The 18973-nt window shown below is 44.0% G+C and overlaps 2 protein-coding genes across 2 annotated transcripts in view; both read right to left on the bottom strand.

Moving 5' to 3' along the window:
* The window catches only part of KLHL31 (kelch like family member 31), a 265997-nt gene that overhangs the window by 145344 nt on the left and 101680 nt on the right, over nucleotides 1-18973 (bottom strand). The window lies entirely within an intron of this gene.
* GCLC (glutamate-cysteine ligase catalytic subunit) overlaps nucleotides 1-18973 on the bottom strand; it is a 54492-nt gene that overhangs the window by 5941 nt on the left and 29578 nt on the right. Inside the window, exons 7-12 of the mRNA XM_054024417.1 lie at nucleotides 15396-15470; nucleotides 6125-6241; nucleotides 4918-5056; nucleotides 4271-4383; nucleotides 2862-2954; nucleotides 2018-2122 (exon numbers count right to left, since the gene is read on the bottom strand). Of these exons, the coding sequence (XP_053880392.1) occupies nucleotides 2018-2122; nucleotides 2862-2954; nucleotides 4271-4383; nucleotides 4918-5056; nucleotides 6125-6241; nucleotides 15396-15470 (642 nt within the window). The remainder of the gene's footprint in view (nucleotides 1-2017; nucleotides 2123-2861; nucleotides 2955-4270; nucleotides 4384-4917; nucleotides 5057-6124; nucleotides 6242-15395; nucleotides 15471-18973) is intronic.

The following is an 18973-nucleotide window of genomic DNA, read 5'->3' as shown; positions in this document are numbered from 1 at the left end:
CTTTCAGCAAAATTAAAAGTGATATTTAAAAATATATATATTTTGGACAGTTGGAGAAAAATCTTTTGCTCTCTTACTTATATATTTTACTAATCAGTTTGTGTATGTTCTGAAGGGTGTCTCATGGCTGTTTTGAAAGATTAAAAGCATTCTAGGTGGCTGAAGTATAATCCCACATGACCCAAAAGTAGAGATCAGTTCAAGATTAGCCTCATAACATCCTTGTTCTTACAAGTAAGAAAGACAAGTTATGAAGGTCCAGTAATTCTCTGTTGTGATGTCTGCCAAATTTCACAGATCTAGGTTCACTAGGTCTAGGTTCACACATGATCTGTTTTGTAGTCATAACTGGCTTTCATTAACTAACTAATGTTCTTGCCCATGATTTATTAGGCACTTCATGTTTTCGGTGGTGCTTTATATATTGCTGGCTTGCATAGTACTTGTTAGTTTCTCTCTGAATAAAACTGCATACCCTGCTATTGGGTAATTTTAAATTCCAATGTTTGATGCAAGATTTCTTTCTGCTCATTTGCGAAAACTGTATCCCTGATTCCACAAAGAAAAAGAGTTTCTCCTTTCAAGTCTGAAGTGAAGACTTTAAAAAGAGAACATTTCACTTAAAAAAAATAATTAAAGTGGTAAAATATTAATACAAGCAATAAAATGCTAATATACATTAGGCAGGGCTGGTAGCTCCGCCTCTTATTAAGGTTGCCCAACATTTCCTATTACAAGGCCCACTATTTTTGAGTCTCTTATAATTTTAGCAAACTGTTTGGACTGAAGTTTTCCATGCTGGTGTCTGCCTCAGGATACTTTCTTTTTTTGGGGGAGGGTGGGGGGAAGCGAGGATTCAGCACTTTTGACCGCTTGGCCCTGAAACCTGTCTTTAAGGGCTTATGTGTGTGATACAGATCACTTATCTTGATCCTTTATTATGGTATATGCAAGGCTTCTATTTTGGGAGGTTTATTAATATCATTTTCAGGGTTTGTTTTTTTAGCTTTTTTTGAGTTTTATGTAGATGTCAAAAAATCAGGGGCAAGGGGTTTTAGGGCTCTCTCTTTCTATATATTATACTGTAACAAGTACTTTCTCTGTACTTCTTTAACATAGTACTGATTCAAGTAACACAATATTAAAGAGCACTAGGGAATCTTGAGTGCAACAGCAGGGTCACATGGACCAAATAGTGCGCTTTAGAAATCACACCGCCGTAGTCTGCATTACTGCTCTGTGTAGACAAACTTAGATATAAATAACAATTACTGGTGTTTATTGGATAAACAAACATTTATTTTTTCTTTTACCATTGTAGATGTTTTACTGGTATTTGTTAAAGATGAAAAGAAGCAGCCCTAGATATACACAAACAAACCAGAGTTGCTAAGAGAAGGGAGTTTTTGTTGATGGGCCTCAGCTCTGGGATGAGCTTTTCTCTTGGACCTAATTAGTTCCAAGTCTACTGACTTTTGGAGCACATTGCAAGATGCATGTATATATTTGGGCTGCTGCAGAGTTTGGCCTGTAGGAAAAGTCAGCTTTGTAGGGGAGAGGGGAGTTTGGCACCCTGGGGACAATCTAATTTTGTTTTTGTAATTTACAGCAGAGATGCCTAAAGCCTTGGAGATGCCCCACTTTTATATAATATTAATTAAAACTATTCATATCCCTGTTAATATTGTACAGGGTATTAATGATGCATCTGATCTTAGGAAAGACCACCACATTTTCATAGGAAAATGAATTTGTATTTATATATGCAAACAACTCACTTGAAGATGTATTTGTTTTGATTTTTCACCTAATCCATCTATATAGTATGTGGAGTTAAACTGTATTAATCTATATTTCACTTTTAACCCCCCCCCCCCACACACACACACACAGATTTGATCTAGATGAAGAGGGATTTAGTGATGTAGAAATACTGTCCTTACACTTTCACTGGGAAACACTCGATTTTCTAACCAGCTTACAGAAGTAAAAATTAAATGTACAGCATCTCTCTTACCTTGGACAAAGGAATGAGAAAATCCAGTTTATATGACAGAATCACTCTGGTTAGCAATACCACAAACACAACATATGCAGAGTTTTCGAAGTCTGTTAACTGAACCTAGACATTAACAAAATTAAAGTGAGTTTAGTGAAATAGGATTGATAAAAAATAAATAGCTGCATAGCAAGTTTACACAATTTTTCAAACAGGTGTTTGCAAAATGGCATACACACTACTGCATGCCCAGAGTTGGGGTCTGGATGCTCAAATTCCTAATTGAGAGTCCAAGTCAGGTATATGCCAAAATACACATGCATGTCTGTAAACTGAACCCTCTAATACAAAACCAAAACCACAGTCCTGCACTTAAAAGGATGGCTAATCATGCAAAGAGTCTGAACCCACAGGTTATTAAAATGAAACGTTTTAAAGTGTTAATCTAGAGAACTAAGTGACAAGACACCCATAAAATACAAGCACACATGAAACAGAAGGGAATGCACCAAGATCTGTTTAGTACTGACAGAAGCACAGGAGAAGCAAGGCCACCAGAAACTCAATACAACATTACAGCCTTGTTTACAGTTGCTTTAATATATAGGTCTGACTTTTTCCCCCTCTCCCTTACTCTCATTAGTGTTCTTTACTTTGCTAATGCAAATTCCCCTACTAGTTTCAGTCCAATATTTATTGTGCATATTTGCTTAAATGCTGTTGTCCATTTCACTTCAGAAAACTAGCAATTCAGAGGGGACAAATCACACCGTAAATAATAAGGTTTTGATACTAGATAGTAGAATGCCTCGTACTTTTCCATTTGTAATGGGATATGCTATTAAGCATATTTACTCCTTACCTCCATGGGCCTAAATTCTACTCTCCATCCAATATCTGAATTCGGAGGAGGTGGTTTAAATCTCATTGTCTGCCAGTTTGTGGACTGAATATTCTGCAAGTCACAAGTAAAATATTCTGTTACAGACAAGCACATTTCCATAATGCATATATGTAAAACCAAAACTGGATTATCTTCTGTCTTTCAACCAAGAGACATTCAAATGACCAAGAAACACTTAAAGAGGCTTGACCTATTTAAAGGTGGAATGAAGAATCATCACTCTAATGACATTATGCCACACTGCCCAGGAAATTCAATTTTGGACTACAGCTGAATAAGGCTGAGAGTCTGTAACAGAGGTCACGGCTTTCTGGGACCACCATAACTTCTGAAGTGGCTGGCATGGCTGACCCCCAGGGCCGCCCGAAGAACCGGCCATAGCACCAGCTGCTGGGGCGGTCCCAGGGCCAGCCGCACCAGCCACTGCTGGGGTGGCCCTGGTCAACTGGCCCAAGGGGCTGCCAGAGCAGCAGCAGTCCTGGTGGCGGCCCCGGAGGCCATCAGAGCAGTGGTCCCTGGAGGCCTTGGAGCAGAGGGTGGCTAGGGGCAGTCAGCCCCCACTGCTGGAGCAGGAGCCAGCTGTCGCCTCCCGGGGCCCCCAGAGCAGCAGTGCCCCTCCCCCCCGGGGCAGCTAAGATTTAGTTAGAGGTATTTATAGTAAAAGTCATGGACAGATCGTGGGCCGTGAAGTTTTGTTTATTGCCTGTGACCTGTCCATAATTTTTTACTAAAAATACCCATGACTAAACCTTACGTGAGACATTATGTACACAGATATAGTAGACCTTTTATAACCAGTTAAAACATAACAAAACTAAAGACCCACACTTACATTACTAGAATAGATTACGACTCTATTGCTCAACTATTTATACAAGATACGATTTTTATCTAATATACTACATAACATGCAGTTGCTGTACATGGCATAATAAAATGAGAGAGCACCTGATATAAAGCTATTTTATGAAAGACGACATATGGCATGGACAGTTTTCCTTACCTAGTTAACTACTGTTTGTGCCTTTATAGTCTCTAATTTTTTCCTTGCTTATTTTCACTGCAATTACTAGTGCTGGTCTGTGTTTCACTAGGTTTAAAGTGAGAGCTATTATTTGTCTTGAATGAGGAATTAAACAAGTTCATAGAAATAGGTGTTTGTGTCAGTGCAATATCAGAAATTGCATGTTGTAAAGAACTATTTGGAACATTTGAAACTAGCTACTTTTGTTCCTAGTTCCTGCCTATGCCGCTAAATTTTGCCAATATTCTTAGCTACGAAGTATTCAGCACTACATGATTAAGCAGTAAAATAGTGAGTATGCAATTATAACCAGTCATTAAATTGGTATGAAACAAGATACAACCTCAAAATGATCAGATTCATTTGCATCATCTAGATGTATTTTCTCTTCGAACAAAGTCAACGGGTCTCGAATAAATAAGTGTGCAATATGTTGTGCCAAAAGATGATCAATACCTATAAACAAAAGTTCAAAGATCAAATTCACCAACAGACACCAGAGATAGTAAAGTAGGCCTTATTAAATGCCACGATGACTCAAGAGCCAGGAAACACCGTGCTGCTCGAGGCTACCTCAACCAAGCATAGCCTAAGGTGAAGTAAAAGTGATCACCACAAAAATACATAAGATGATTAAAAAGAATAGGAAGATATACTATTTTCTGATGATTGGTATAGCTGCCATTCTTCCTCCGCTTTCTCTCTTTCACCTCAGTCTCCTGTTAACTTTGACAGTTTTGCTCGATCCAGAATGACAAAGTATTAATGCCTCTTAAGAAGTCAGCTACTCCAGCTACCTGGAAGTTGAGATACATTTCCCATTGCAGACCAATGGCATTACCTATAGGCCAGACTACCACATGCTTAATGAGTGCACATCTCCACTAAGAATGCATAATCAATGCAAAAGTACGGTGGATTAAAAAAAAAAAACTAAAGAAAACTACAAGCATAAGACTAAACTGACTCACAATGAGTGAAAACACTTACCTTCCTTTACTAGGTGCTCGTAGATTTCTTTATCTATTGTCAAATCAATGTCATTGTATTTTTCACCACATTCAGATAGATAACTGTCTATGGAATCATATCTGGATTTACTGATTCTATAATGGTTGTTCTTCAGTGGCTATATAATTTAAAAATAGAATATTTTAAGAGCTTGTAAACAATGTTGCCTTACTAATTACACTATTCTTGGAGAACTGTTAAACAGAAGTTGCTTTTAAACAATCTAAATTAAAGTTATTAAAATAAATTCCTAGGTCTTCAAAAATAAGGAAAATCATAGTGGGCAGGTACGCTGAAAAGTTCCATTAAACAAGAATCTTATGCAGTTTAAGTACAGTTTAAAGGGTATATAATTAACAAGCTTAATGAAAAGTAATTGTCAGTAAAAACCCAACTTTGTTTCCGCATTTATGATAATTTGAATAAAAATCACTTCACTATATTGACTACCTATCCTAACAGTTTAAAAGGAATTCATCTGGATAACATGGCACATTTCAAAATGGGTGTTTTGCCAAAAAAGTATACTGGGACATCATGGTTATATTAGTATTGATGTAAACAAATATACTTGTCAGAATACTGAACAGAATTTTCTACTGGAACATTTTTATAAGTTCAGTTTTTTTTTTTAAAAATTATAATTCTCTAGATGGTCTCTGCTGTCCGTTCTCTGTAAAAAAAGTTCTATACGTTCAAGTTGGTCCTGCCTCAATGCAGGGGGCTGGACTTGACTTCTCGAGCCCTACATTTCTATGATTTTAAGTTCTGGTGACCATATGCTTTAGCATTGCTGTAGTGGTTTACAGTCTTATCAGAGACCACCTACAGAAGTACACATCATGTAATACAGGGCTACCATATACACACTGTTTTTTAAACAAATCACCTTTTGGGTTGAGGCAAAGAAAGGGAAGCGGCAGCACCAAATGAAGAACTTCTCAGGAAATTGTGAATGAGTGAAAGTGGAGTTTAAAAGGAATTCTATACTCAACTATAACGTTTGCTACTGTGAATACTATAACAATAACTAGGGTGAAAGTTACACCTTCAGAATCATGTGCCACAAAGACTACAATCTCTCTCCACTAAGTACTCAGTGATATTCAAAGAATATTTGAACTCGTATAACTAAAATAACCAGAAAATTGTTTAACTTTTACTCTTTAAACTAGTATTCACTTGCCTCCAATCCTCTCTCCTCTCGTGTTCGGTCATCTACTGATGCAGAGATTACTCCCCAGCGACAATCAATATCCGACACGTAGCCTCTGTAGAATGGAGCTGCCGCACTTAATGCCATCTAAAATAAAACCAAGTCACACATGAGAACACGGGACAAAACAAATGACCACCACCAACACAATGTAAAAAACAGTTACTCCCCTTCTTTTAATTGTTGTTCTTCGAGATGTGTTCTTCAGATACATTCCAATCAGGTGTGCGCGCGCCGCATGCATGGTTGTCGCAAAGTTTTTCCCTTAGCAGCTCCTGTAGGGTCGGCTGGGGAGCACCCTGGAGTGGCGCCTTCAAGGTGCTGGATATAGGACCCTGCCGACACGACCCCCCTTCAGTTCCTTCTTGCCAGCTACTCTGACAGAGAGGAAGGAGGGTGGGGTATTGAAATGGACATGAACAACACATCTCGAAGAACACTTATGAGACGGTGAGTAACCATTTTTTCTTCGAGTGCTTGTTCACATCGATTCCAATCAGGTGACTCCCAAGCTCTCCCCCAGAGGTGGAGTCGGAGTTAAGGAACCCCTGATCAGAGAACTACTCTGCCGAAAGCTACATCCTCTCTGGCATGCTGGGTGATGGCACAGCGAGTGGTAGACCAGGTTGCCACTCTGCAGATCTCCCGGAAGGGCACCTGGGACAGGAAAGTGGCTGATGAGGCTTGTGCTCTTGTGGAGTGGGTTGTAATAGCTGGGGCTGGGACATTAGCCAGCTCGTAGCAGGTACGGATGCAGTCCATGATCCAGGAAGAAATGCGTTGTGAAGAGACTGGAAGCCCTTTCATCTGGTCTGCCACCGCCAAAAACAGTTGCCTCGATTTCCTGAAAGGCATTGTGCGTTCAATATAGAATGCTAGCACGCGCCGGACATCCAGTGATTGAAGCCTCTGCGCCTGCGCACTAGCATGAGGCTTGGGATAGAAGACTGGCAGAAAGTTGTCTTGGCCAATGTGCAACCGAGACACCACCTTGGGCAGGAATGCTGGGTGAGGCCTGAGTTGTACTTTGTCCTTATGGAAGGCCATGTAGTGCTTTTAGCTTGGACACCCTCCTGGCTGACGTGATAGCAACCAGAAATGCCACTTTCCATGAGAGATACAGAAGGCAGCATGTTGTCAGTGGTTCAGAAGGGACTTCCATTAGCCTGGAGAGGACCAGATTGAGATCCCAAGCAGGTACAGGTGGTCGCAAATGTGGATATAGCCTTTCCAGGCCCTTCAGGAAACACCCTACCACGGAGTTGGTGAACACAGAGAGCCCCAACTCTCCCAGGTGGAACACTAAGATAGCCACGAGGTGTACCCTGATGAACAATCCTGCCAATCCCTGCTGCTTTAGATGCAGTAGATAATCCAGGATGAGCGGTAGATGCCTGAAGTGGAGGTGCGCGCCGCTGCTCACAGCAGCACGAGAACCTTTTCCACTTGGCTAGGTAAGTGGCCTGGGTGGAAGGTTTCCTGCTACCAAGCAGCACCTTCGCCACCGATTCCGAGCATTGGCACTCTCTTGGGTTTAACCATGAAGCTTCCAAGCCATGAGATGAAGGGACTAGAGGTCTGAGTGAAGGAGGTGACGGTGACCGTGGTCCTGTGTGATCAGATTGGGGTAGAGCGGCAGTGCGATCGGGGTGTCCACTGACAACTCCAGAAGCGTGATTTACCAATGTTGGCATGGCCACGCTGGGGCCAGCAGAATTCCCTTTGCTTTGTCTCTGCGGATCTTGAGCAGCACCTTGTGGACGAGTGGAGCCGGCGGGAAGGTATACATGAACTGGCCTCCCCAGGGCAGAATGCATCCGAGGTGGAGCCCGGACTGTGTTTTTGGAAAGAGCAGAACATTGGACGCTTCCTGTTGCTCCTGGTCGACCTGGGGAAACCCCCACCTTTGGAAGACTGAATGTATGATGTCTGAATGGATGGACCACTTGTGGTTGTGAAACAACCTGCTGTGGTGGTCTGCAAGCTCGTTCTGAACTCCTGGGAGATAGGACGCCTCCAGGTGAATGGAGTGGGCTATACAAAATTCCCAAAGCTGGAGAGCTTTCTGACAGAGATGGGAGGAGCGGGCTTCACCCTGCTTATGTAAAACATGGTGGTGGTATTGTCGGTCATCACCACTACACACTGGCCCCGCATTCTGGACTGGAAGGTCTGGCAAGCTAGTCGCACAGCTCTGAGCTCCTTGATATTGATGTGGAGTGAGCTCAGTATGCGACCACAGACTCTGTGTCTGGAGATCTCTTAGGTGGGCTTCCATACCCAGAGCTGACATGTCTGTTACTAGGGTCATGGAGCGTTGAGGGGTGTTGAAGGGGATTCCTTTGCAGACCATGCAAGGGTCTAGCCACCAACGGAGGGATTCTAGAACTCGCTCCGGCACTGTCACTACCGAGTCCAAGTTGTCTTGTCCTGGGTGATAGGTTGACGCGAGCCACGCCTGGAGTGGTCTGAGCCTCAGTCTGGCATGCCTGACCACGTAGGTGCAGGCTGCCATGTAGCCAAGGAGACTCAGGCATCCCCTTGCAGTTGTGGTGGGGTATCACCTGAGAGTCTGGATGATGTCTGAGATTGCTTGGAATCAGGACTCCGGCAGGATTGCTCTCGCCTGTACTGAGTCCAGCACCGCCCCAACAAATTCTATTCTTTGGGTCGGTGACATCATCGTCTTGTTCATGTTGAGGAGTCCTAGTCTGTCGAAGGTGGCTCTGACTAACCGGACTTGAGACTCCACCTGCTCCCTGGAGCATCCTCGCAGCAGCCAGTCATTGAGCTAGGAATACACCTGCACCTGTGACCACTGACATGCACTTGGTGAACACTCAGGGAACCGTGATAGACCAAATGGGAGCACCGTGAACTGATAGTGTTTGTGGTCAACCACAAACCACAGGAAATGTCTGAGAGCTGGATGAATGGCCATATGAAAGTACACATCTTTCATGTTGAGGGCAGCGTACCAGTCTCCCTGGCCCTTTAGCTTCTGAGGAACGTCCTCCACTGCCCCATGGCGAAGAGCGATCGCACCTCCTGGATAAGGAGTTGCTCATGAGAAGGATCCCTGAAGAGGGACGGGGAAGGGGGGTAGGAGGGAGGGAAGGAGCAAAACTGGAGAGAATCTCTCACTTCTACCATGCAAAGCACCCAGCGGTCTGATGTTATTTGTGACCAAGCACGGTAGAAGTGTGACAGACGATTCATGAAGCACGAGGAAGGATCTGACATCACGGCAGGTACGCCATCCTCGGGAGTCCCTTCAAAACTGTTGTTTGGAGCCCGATGATGGCTTGGTTGGGCCCTGTCCCCGCCCTGAAGGCGGGTGTGAAGGCTTGAGCCCCTACAGCAGTAGAAGCCTTGGGTGGGGCTGGTACTGCCTCTGCTGCTGCGGCTGAGGTTTGAAATGCTTGCACTGGGTAGCCGGTATGTTCATCCCCAGCGACTTCATAGTTGCCCTAGAGTCTTTCAGGCTGTGCCACTTTGAGTCGGTCTGGTCCAAGAACAGCCCTGCGGCCTCAAAGGGAAGGTCCTGCAAGGTCTGTTGGACTCCCAGACATAATCCGGACAATTGGAACCAGGAAGTTCCTCTCATTACCACCCCGGAGGAGAGAGTACGGGCAGCTGAATTAGCCGTGTGAAGGGAGGCCTGTAGGGAGGTCCTCGCTACTGCCTTTCCCTCCTCAACTATGGCGGAAAATTCTGTCCTTGACTCCGCCAGAAGCAACTCCTTATACTTGGACATAGAAGTCCAAGAATTAAAGTTGTACCTGCTGAGGATAGCCTGCTGGTTGGCTATCCTAAGCTGGAGGCCTGCGGCATAGATCTTCCTGCCGAAGAGGTCCATGTGTTTAGCCTCCTTAGACTTGGAGGCCAGTGCCTGTTGCCCCTGACTCTCCTTTTCGTTTACTGCCAAGACCACCAAGGAGCAAGGGCGTGGGTGCGAGAAGAGGTACTCATAGCCCTTGGAAGGGACAAAGTACTTCCTCTCTACGCACCTGGCAGTGGGTGGAGTGGAGACTGGAGTCTGTCACAGGGTGTTGTTAGTGTTTAGGATGGTCTTTATCAGCGGTAGCGCCACCCAGGAAGGACCTTCTGGGGCCAAAATGTCTACCATAGGGTCCTCTGTCTCGACCACTTCCTCCGCCTGCAGGCCCATGTTGTGGGCAATGCGATGGAGCAGGTCTTGGTGTGCCCTGTGGTCAATAGGCGAGAGCCCTGAAGCTGATGCCCCTGCTACTGCCTCATCGGGCGAGGAAGATGAGGTGGCAAGTGGTGGTACAGGGTTCTCCTGGCCCTTGAGCTGCCTGGGTTGCTCCTGGACTGTACCAGGCTCCACTACTGGCTCAGTTGGGGCGGCTGTCTCGTGGACTAGTGGCAAGTCCTGAGATGGTTCCGATCCCACCTCTGCAGTCTGAGGGGGCGGCTTGGAGAGGGCAGCTTCAGCTCCCCGAGGGGCAGGTCTATCTCTAGGTGACTGGGAATGGTGGCATCCCGAGGTCACAGACCTAGAGCCTCTGGACAGGGTACCCTGGGCCTGATGGTTAGTCCAGGAGGTCCAAAGGACCATTGAACGGGAGGATGCCACTATGGCTGCCAGGCCGCATGCACATCCCTTCAGCATCTGTCCGACTCGTTGACTGCACCTCGAATAATACGAGTTTGCGTCAGACTCTAAAGAGCCCAAGGGTGCTGAGTGGAAGAGGCAGGGGACCAGTGCCACAACGATCTTGTTGAGAATTGGCGCCAATGGCCTGATGATGGGGACTGGTGCCGGCGATCACCTGCTGGGCTCCGGTGCCGCTTGTTGCTGCCAGTCCTGCAAAGGTGTTGTGGACCGGTGCCAATCCATCCTTGGGGAGATAGATCGCCATGTTCCTGGTGCCGGGCGTGTTCCCGCTGGACTCTGTGCCGGGGAGTGATGTTGCGGTGACCGGGATTGGGAACAGTGCCGGATGCAGTGCCGGTCCAGTGACTGGGAATGCCGCATCATGGCGGGCTTGCCTCTGTATGGTACTGGTCTTGATAGTACCGGAGGCTTGTCTCTAATAACTGGAGGCTGAGCTGCAGTTGTCTGTAGGAGATCTCTTGCTGCTTCAAATGTGTCTGGGGTGGACGGTGGTTCCAACATCTCCACCTGGCACTGCCCTGCTGGAGAGTCGCTATGTGCTGGACTCGACGGTGCCTTCTGAGGCGCCGGAGTCGATGGCCCCGACTCTTGCTGTCTGGGAGCTGGGTCCTTTCTCGGGTGCAGCAAAGCGTCCCCTGGCAGTCCCGCAGCTCTCTGAGGAGAGCGCCCTCTCTGTCTTTTTATGCCACCTGCAGGGCACTGGTGAAGTAGAGTGATGCCAGGCTGCTGCTCCCTGTTGCGGTGCCGGGGATCGCTGGTGCTGAGGGCCTCTCGCACTAGAGTCCTTCCTCAGCCCACAGTCGTGAACCGATGCCGGAGCGCTCCGCACCAAAGTGCTTGGGCCCAAGCCCTGGCGGTCCGAAGCCGCTGGATGAAGTGAGGATTCCATGAGCAGCTGCTTCAAACGGAAACTCCGCTCCTTTTCTGTCCTAGGTTTAAAAACTCTGCAGATTTTGCAGCGCTCAGTCTGATGTGCCTCCCCCAGACATCTCAGGCAAGTGTAATGGGGGTCACTATTTGGCATGAGCTTGTGGCATGAGCTGCAAGACTTAAAGCCTTGGGCTCACAGCATGCCCTGGAGCCCAAGAAGGCATGAGGGGATAGGGAAGATCCCACTCACAAACACCTATACTAACAACTAACAACTACAAAACTAGAAAACAAGAAGAACTAGGCTAGGTAACTGTGCTAAGGGAGCACTTGCAAAGCAAGGGAGTCGCAGTTCCAACAGCTGCCCCGGACAGTAAGAAGGAACTGAAGGGGGGTTAGGTCGACAGGGTCATATATTGAGCGCCATGAAGGCGCCACTCCAGGGGGCTCCCCAGCCGACCCAACAAGAGCTGCTAAGGTGAAAAACTTTCCGATGACCGTGCACGCGGCGCACGCACACCTGATTGGAATCGACGTGAACAAGCACACAAAGAAGAACTGTACAGAAAGTTTACTTTTGAGCTCCTGTATACACACGCCTATAAAAAATGTATTATGTACTCAGAGCCCAAACTATTATTGGGGGCAGGAGTGGGAGTGATTTTTTTGTTCACCCCCATGCTGTTGTTATACCAACCCTCTGCTGATGCAGGACAGCACATTTCTTCTTCAGAAACCATTGCCATTAACCGACCACATAGAAAGGAGAGTTATTTACCTAGTAGCTGATGTTCTCCAAATATATTGCCTCTATAGATCCACATTTAAAAGGAGCTACAACGTGAGATCTACAGAGATAATTTCATAATGGACAAACAAATATTGTGCTACCATACTTCCACTTCTGTCAGCAAACTTAATTTGACCAACATTTTATCTTGTTAAACTCAATGACCAGTTATTACTGAAGTGATTAGTTCATTTAGCCTATTCTAGCTGTATCTGTAAGTCCAAGCTGGTAGTTGGAGCCTATAATTAAGGTTGCCTAACACTCCCCATTACAAGACACTTTTCAGTCATTTATACAAATCTTACCAAAATTAAACCATCTGGGCTGAAAATTTTCATGCAGGGTGTCTGCCTGAAGCTAAATTCTTTCGGAAAGTTTCAGCAAAAATGGTTCAGCCATTCCCATGAAAAAAGTAAGGGAAAAATACATTTTGCTCATGTTGAAAAATTCTTACAACCATTTCATTGAGAAAGTCTAGTGCTTCCTTGCTTTGGAGTGGGACTTGAAATTTGGCAGGTGCATTGCCCTAATATCAAGAATGTGCTTTTTGCCAACCCTGTGAAAAATTGTTCGGGAAAAAAAACAAAACAAAAACAAAAACAAAAAAAAACAGGCTGCCAGATTCACATTTGAAAATGGAACTAAAGCTCCTAACATTTTGAAAAAGTTGCTTATAAACTTTGCCCTTTATCACTCCCCCATTTGCCTTTATTGTTACCTTCTCATCATGTCATGCCTAAAAAATTGAGACTGTAAGCTCTTTGGAAAGGAGCCTTGCCTTTTGTTTGTTTGCCATAAAATAAAGCCTGATTATTTTAGTTTACTTTTTTAAAAAGTATATCCTGTACATGTTACAAGATTACATGAAGGAATGCCTAACAGTGAATGCTAATGGGAAGGGGGTAGGTTTAGCGGATAAAATAAAAAAAGAACAAGTTAAAAATCACTTAGAAAAGTTAGATGCCTGCAAGTCACCCGGGCCTGATGAAATGCATCCTAGAATACTCAAGGAGCTAATAGAGGAGGTATCTGAGCTTCTAGCTATTATCTTTGGAAAGTCATGGGAGACGGGAGAGATTCCAGAAGACTGGAAAAGGGCAAATATAGTGCCCATCTATAAAAAGGGAAATAAAAACAACCCAGGTAACTACAGACCAGTTAGTTTAACTTCTGTGCCAGGGAAGATAATGGAGCAAGTAATTAAGGAAATCATCTGCAAACACTTGGAAGGTGGTAAGGTGATAGGGAACAGCCAGCATGGATTTGTGAAGAACAAATCATGTCAAACCAATCTGATAGCTTTCTTTGATAGGATAACGAGCCTTGTGGATAAGGGTGAAGCGGTGGATGTGGTATACCTAGACTTTAGTAAGGCATTTGATACGGTCTCGCATGATATTCTTATCGATAAACTAGGCAAATACAAATTAGATGGGGCTACTATAAGGTGGGTGCATAACTGGCTGGATAACCGTACTCAGAGAGTTGTTATTAATGGTTCCCAATCCTGCTGGAAAGGCGTAACGAGTGGGGTTCCGCAGGGGTCTGTTTTGGGACCGGCTCTGTTCAATATCTTCATCAACGACTTAGATATTGGCATAGAAAGTACGCTTATTAAGTTTGCGGATGATACCAAACTGGGAGGGATTGCAGCTACTTTGGAGGACAGGGTCATAATTCAAAATGATCTGGACAAATTGGAGAAATGGGCTGAGGTAAACAGGATGAAGTTTAACAAAGACAAATGCAAAGTGCTCCACTTAGGAAGGAAAAATCAATTTCACACATACAGAATGGGAAAAGACTGTCTGGGAAGGAGTACGGCAGAAAGGGATCTAGGGGTTATAGTGGACCACAAGCTAAATATGAGTCAACAGTGTGATGCTGTTGCAAAAAAAGCAAACATGATTCTGGGATGCATTAACAGGTGTGTTGTGAGCAAGACACGAGAAGTCATTCTTCCGCTCTACTCTGCTCTGGTTAGGCCTCAGCTGGAGTATTGTGTCCAGTTCTGGGCACCGCATTTTAAAAAAGATGTGGAGAAATTGGAAAGGGTCCAGAGAAGAGCAACAAGAATGATTAAAGGTCTTGAGAACATGACCTATGAAGGAAGGCTGAAAGAATTGGGTTTGTTTAGTTTGGAAAAGAGAAGACTGAGAGGGGACATGATAGCAGTTTTCAGGTATCTAAAAGGGTGTCATAAGGAGGAGGGAGAGAACTTGTTCACCTTAGCCTCCAAGGATAGAACCAGAAACAATGGGTTTAAACTGCAGCAAGGGAGGTCTAGGTTGGACATTAGGAAAAAGTTCCTAACTGTCAGGGTGGTTAAACACTGGAACAAATTGCCTAGGGAGGTTGTGGAATCTCCGTCTCTGGAGATATTTAAGAGTAGGTTAGATAAATGTCTATCAGGGATGGTCTAGACAGTATTTGGTCCTGCCATGCGGGCAGGGGACTGGACTCGATGACCTCTCGAGGTCTCTTCCAGTCCTATAATCTATGAATCTATGAGAGCACAGTCATTTACAGTTTGGTAAAAGTTACTAAAAAAAACCCCCAAAAATAATTTAATTGACGTGACTTCTGCAGCCAAACTGTTTTGTTAATTTCTGCCTACGAGTAGAATAAGCCACACATGTACTATGGCAATCAGCACATTAGTTATAGATTTCCCCCCAGATACAACTTAGAGAATTTTTCACTTGACCACAGCTCAAAGAGCCAGGAAGCTGTACTGTACTGTACAACCACCTAATGTAGCACTTTCCATTTTTGCTGAAGACCATATTTTCAAAACACTGGTAGAAAAGATTACCTGATGCACTAATTTATTTAGGTTTGTAACTAGAAGATAGAAAGGTCTTTTTTATAGGACATTTTAAGCTTTATGTTTTTTGTACAGTAAATAGAACTTTATCACCAAACATGCTATTACTCACCACAATAGGACAGATTGGGGCTAGCTGATCATAAAGGCATCTTGCTTCAGAAATGCTGCAAGCCTGGAATGTTACCTGGTAGAAGAAGTCGGATTATTACACAAAAGCAAGTCTGCAGGCTCTAGACCATCTGTTGGAACCAGCGGTATTCTGAAAGTCACTTCCACTGTCTATTTCAATTTGTCCATGGACTGAGGATCTTTGCTGCCAGTGTTTCCAGTAGCAACCATGTCACAAACTTCAATACTTCAATGTTCATTAAAGATTTTAGGTCACATTACGAGGGCACTCAGATGCTGGGGCTGTAGCTCAAATGTTAGCCAGGACCAAAAGAAACTGAGGACTAACATCTCTAATGAACATGAGCTGCTAATACACCTGTTAAGCAGCATTCCAGAAGCCAGCTCCCTCAAAGAAACACAGTCAGAAAGGATTACAAGTCATAGCATTTATTTGACATTACAGGTAAATTTGTTTTTAAAGAATCCTTTAATCCAAGATCCTTTTGTGAGCTCCAGCCTAGTTACAGGTTATTGTAAAACTGGGGGGGAAATGTAAGTGCTTTGGTGTAATTTAAAATTTCTGTAAAAATGTACATTTGCCTGTATTAGAGAGAGATCAAAACACAATTGTAAGACGAAAGTGTACTACATCTCTTAGTGCATGGTAGCAGGGTCCCTACGGCCATTTAGTGCATGGAAAGCTAGTGTGCTATAGATTCACAGCCCTGCTGGCTGTGCATTATGTCTCCATGTAGACAAACCCTGAGTTACTGAAATGGCTTTTTCCCTCCTGTTTCTCCACTTTAAACTTTGTGACATTACAAAAACAGGAACCATCCCCAAGATAACTGTACTCTCTTTGTCACCACTTGAACTCACGTAGCAGAGATTGCTGCACTAGGGGAGAGAGAGGATAAAATGGGATCCAGCTGGGGCTACCCCTCCCCCAGCACTCCATTAGACCTAGAACTGTGTAGGCAAGACCACTTCAACACTCTGGGGACACTAACACATAGGGGGTACTTCCTATGGGCTTGGGAGAAAACTGCAGAGAGGCCACCAGAAACTCCAGCTGGCCAGGGCAGAAGCAGCTAAAGCAGGGACCTTTGGGCGACGGGGAGAAGTTTCTACAGTTTTGACGGGACTGCTTCTGCCCTGTGCTGACTGGCTGTTTGCTTCAACCCTCCCACTCCCCTTTCCTCACAGTCTCTTCACCTCAGCTTCATTCTACACCTGCCCCTTTTACCCTCTTCCCCATTTCCCCCCCCCGCCACTTACCTTCCCATTTAGTTTATCCCCTCCCCTAACTCTTCAATAAAAATTGTGAAACCAACTTGACATTTGCTGCCATCACACTGTTCTCTCTGCTTGTATGTTATACCCTTTCCCCAACCCTGCGCCTACCTTGTCTATTTAGATAGCGAACTATTTAGAGCAGGGACAGACTACTACTCTGTTTGTACTATGCCTAACACAACTGGGCCCCACTCCTGGTTGGTCCTTAGGCACTATCACAACAAACATTATTAACTGCAACATTACAAGGTTGCCAGTTTTCCTCCTGAAGAAATTACAATTGAAACTGTAAAATATAGACACCTCCCCCACAATCCCATGATCTCTACTACTGAACCCCACACATTTCCCTTCAAGGAACTGTAAAATAAACTTTGAAAGGTTTGATAGCCTCTTTCAAAAGAAGTGTTTAGCACTGGAACAAGACATACAAATTAGTTTTACCCCTGCCTCTTATTTTTTTTTTTTTAAGAGGAGCACTCAGTGGGATCTTCCCTAGGTTAGTTTTGCTTGCAACCAATTTAACAGATATGGAAGTAAGGTTGATAAAATTAAACTAAAGTGATTTAAATAATCAATTTTAAGCAAAGGCGTATCATCTGTAGTTAGTGAATAGAACTGATTGTTTCTGGTCACCATGTCCTTCACTATATTAGACTTAGTAGATCTCACTCTTTCACACCTAGTTTTTATTCATAGATTGGAAGGGGAAAAAAACCCCAACTTTCCTGCATTTTCAACTCACGATTGGTTTGTTCAATGACTAGTTCATTCAAAGCTAACTAAACTAGTTGAAGGGTACCACATCAAAGAAAAACCCACAGCTTGCCCGTGCCAGCCAGCTTGGTCTGCAGGGATGTTTCATTACTGTGTAGCCTTCCAGGCTAAGTCTACACAGCAATGAAACATCCCCACAGCCTGAGCTCTGCAAGCTCAAGTCAGCTGGCATTGGCCAGCCACAGGTTTTTCTTTGCTGTGTAGACATACCTGAATAAACTGAAATGAAGAAATTCTCTTTTCACCTACAGAAGAGGCTACTGCTGTCAAAAGTTGGTTTATCAAAAGTTGGTTTAAGTCTCTCAATTCTCAACTTACTGTACTGTGTTATCAGCTAATGCTCAGAACATGATACCTGATTAATTTAATGTTACAGATTACTGTAAATGGAAGAAGTGCTTCAAGTTGATTTGACAGCAGCGGCAAAAAAGAAATGGTTCGGTGATACTGATTATCATCTTTGTTTATTATGCCAAAAGATCTATTGAGATTAAGAGGTCAGCATTAAGCCAGAAATCACTTGAATCCACTCGCAAGTGGTATACCCATAGTTACATAACATACATTACATAACATTAGGGTTGTAATTGCCATGTATTACAAAATCCTTGTTCTTTAATTTGGCCTTGATCATTTTTAGGCATAAATGGGGAGGCAAAGAGTACTGACTAACTGCTGAATCTTTGAGTACAATCACTGCTGACCTGGTTAAACACAACTCTCAGTGGCACCTTACATGCTATGAGAAGTGCACCCATAAACTGAAATTTGACAAGGTTAGAGAGCAAATACATCAAGCATCCAGAAAACAATGAAGATGTTGGGACAAGTGCCAGCTATGGCACTTACACTAGGTCCCATTACATGCGCTTGTGATCCACTATGACCCCCAGATCCCTTTCTGCAGTACTCCCTTCCTAGGTGACATACATAAAGATGACAGGACGTTTTTGATGATGATAGAAAATATGGACATATTTAAAGAACTAATGTCCAATCTAAACCTCCCTTGCTGCAATTTAAGCCTGTTGCTTCTTGTCCTATCCTCAGAAATTAAGAACAACAATTTTTCTCCCTCCTCCTTGTAACTGTCTTTTATGTACTTGAAAACTCATGTCCCCCCCCCCGCCCAGTCTTCTCTTTTCGAGACTAAACAAACCCATTTTTTTCAGTCTTCCCTCATAGGTCATGTTTTCTAGACCTTTAATCATTTTTGTTGCTCTTCTCTGGACTTTCTCCAATTTATCCACATCTTCCCTGAAATGTGGTGCCCAGAACTGGACACAATACTCCAGTTGAGGCTTAATCAGCACAGAGTAGACCGGAAGAATTACTTCTCGTGTCTTGTTTACAATACTCCTGCTAATACATCCCAGAATGATGTTTGCTTTTTTTACAACAGCGTTACACTGTTGACTCATATTTAGCTTGTGATCCACTATGACCCCCAGATCCCTTTCTGCAGTACTCCCTTCCTAGGTGACATACATAAAGATGATAGAA

Source organism: Malaclemys terrapin, chromosome 3 (genome assembly GCF_027887155.1).
Source record: "Malaclemys terrapin pileata isolate rMalTer1 chromosome 3, rMalTer1.hap1, whole genome shotgun sequence".
Taxonomy (NCBI): domain Eukaryota; kingdom Metazoa; phylum Chordata; order Testudines; family Emydidae; genus Malaclemys; species Malaclemys terrapin.
This window is presented reverse-complemented; position numbering and strand designations above follow the sequence as displayed.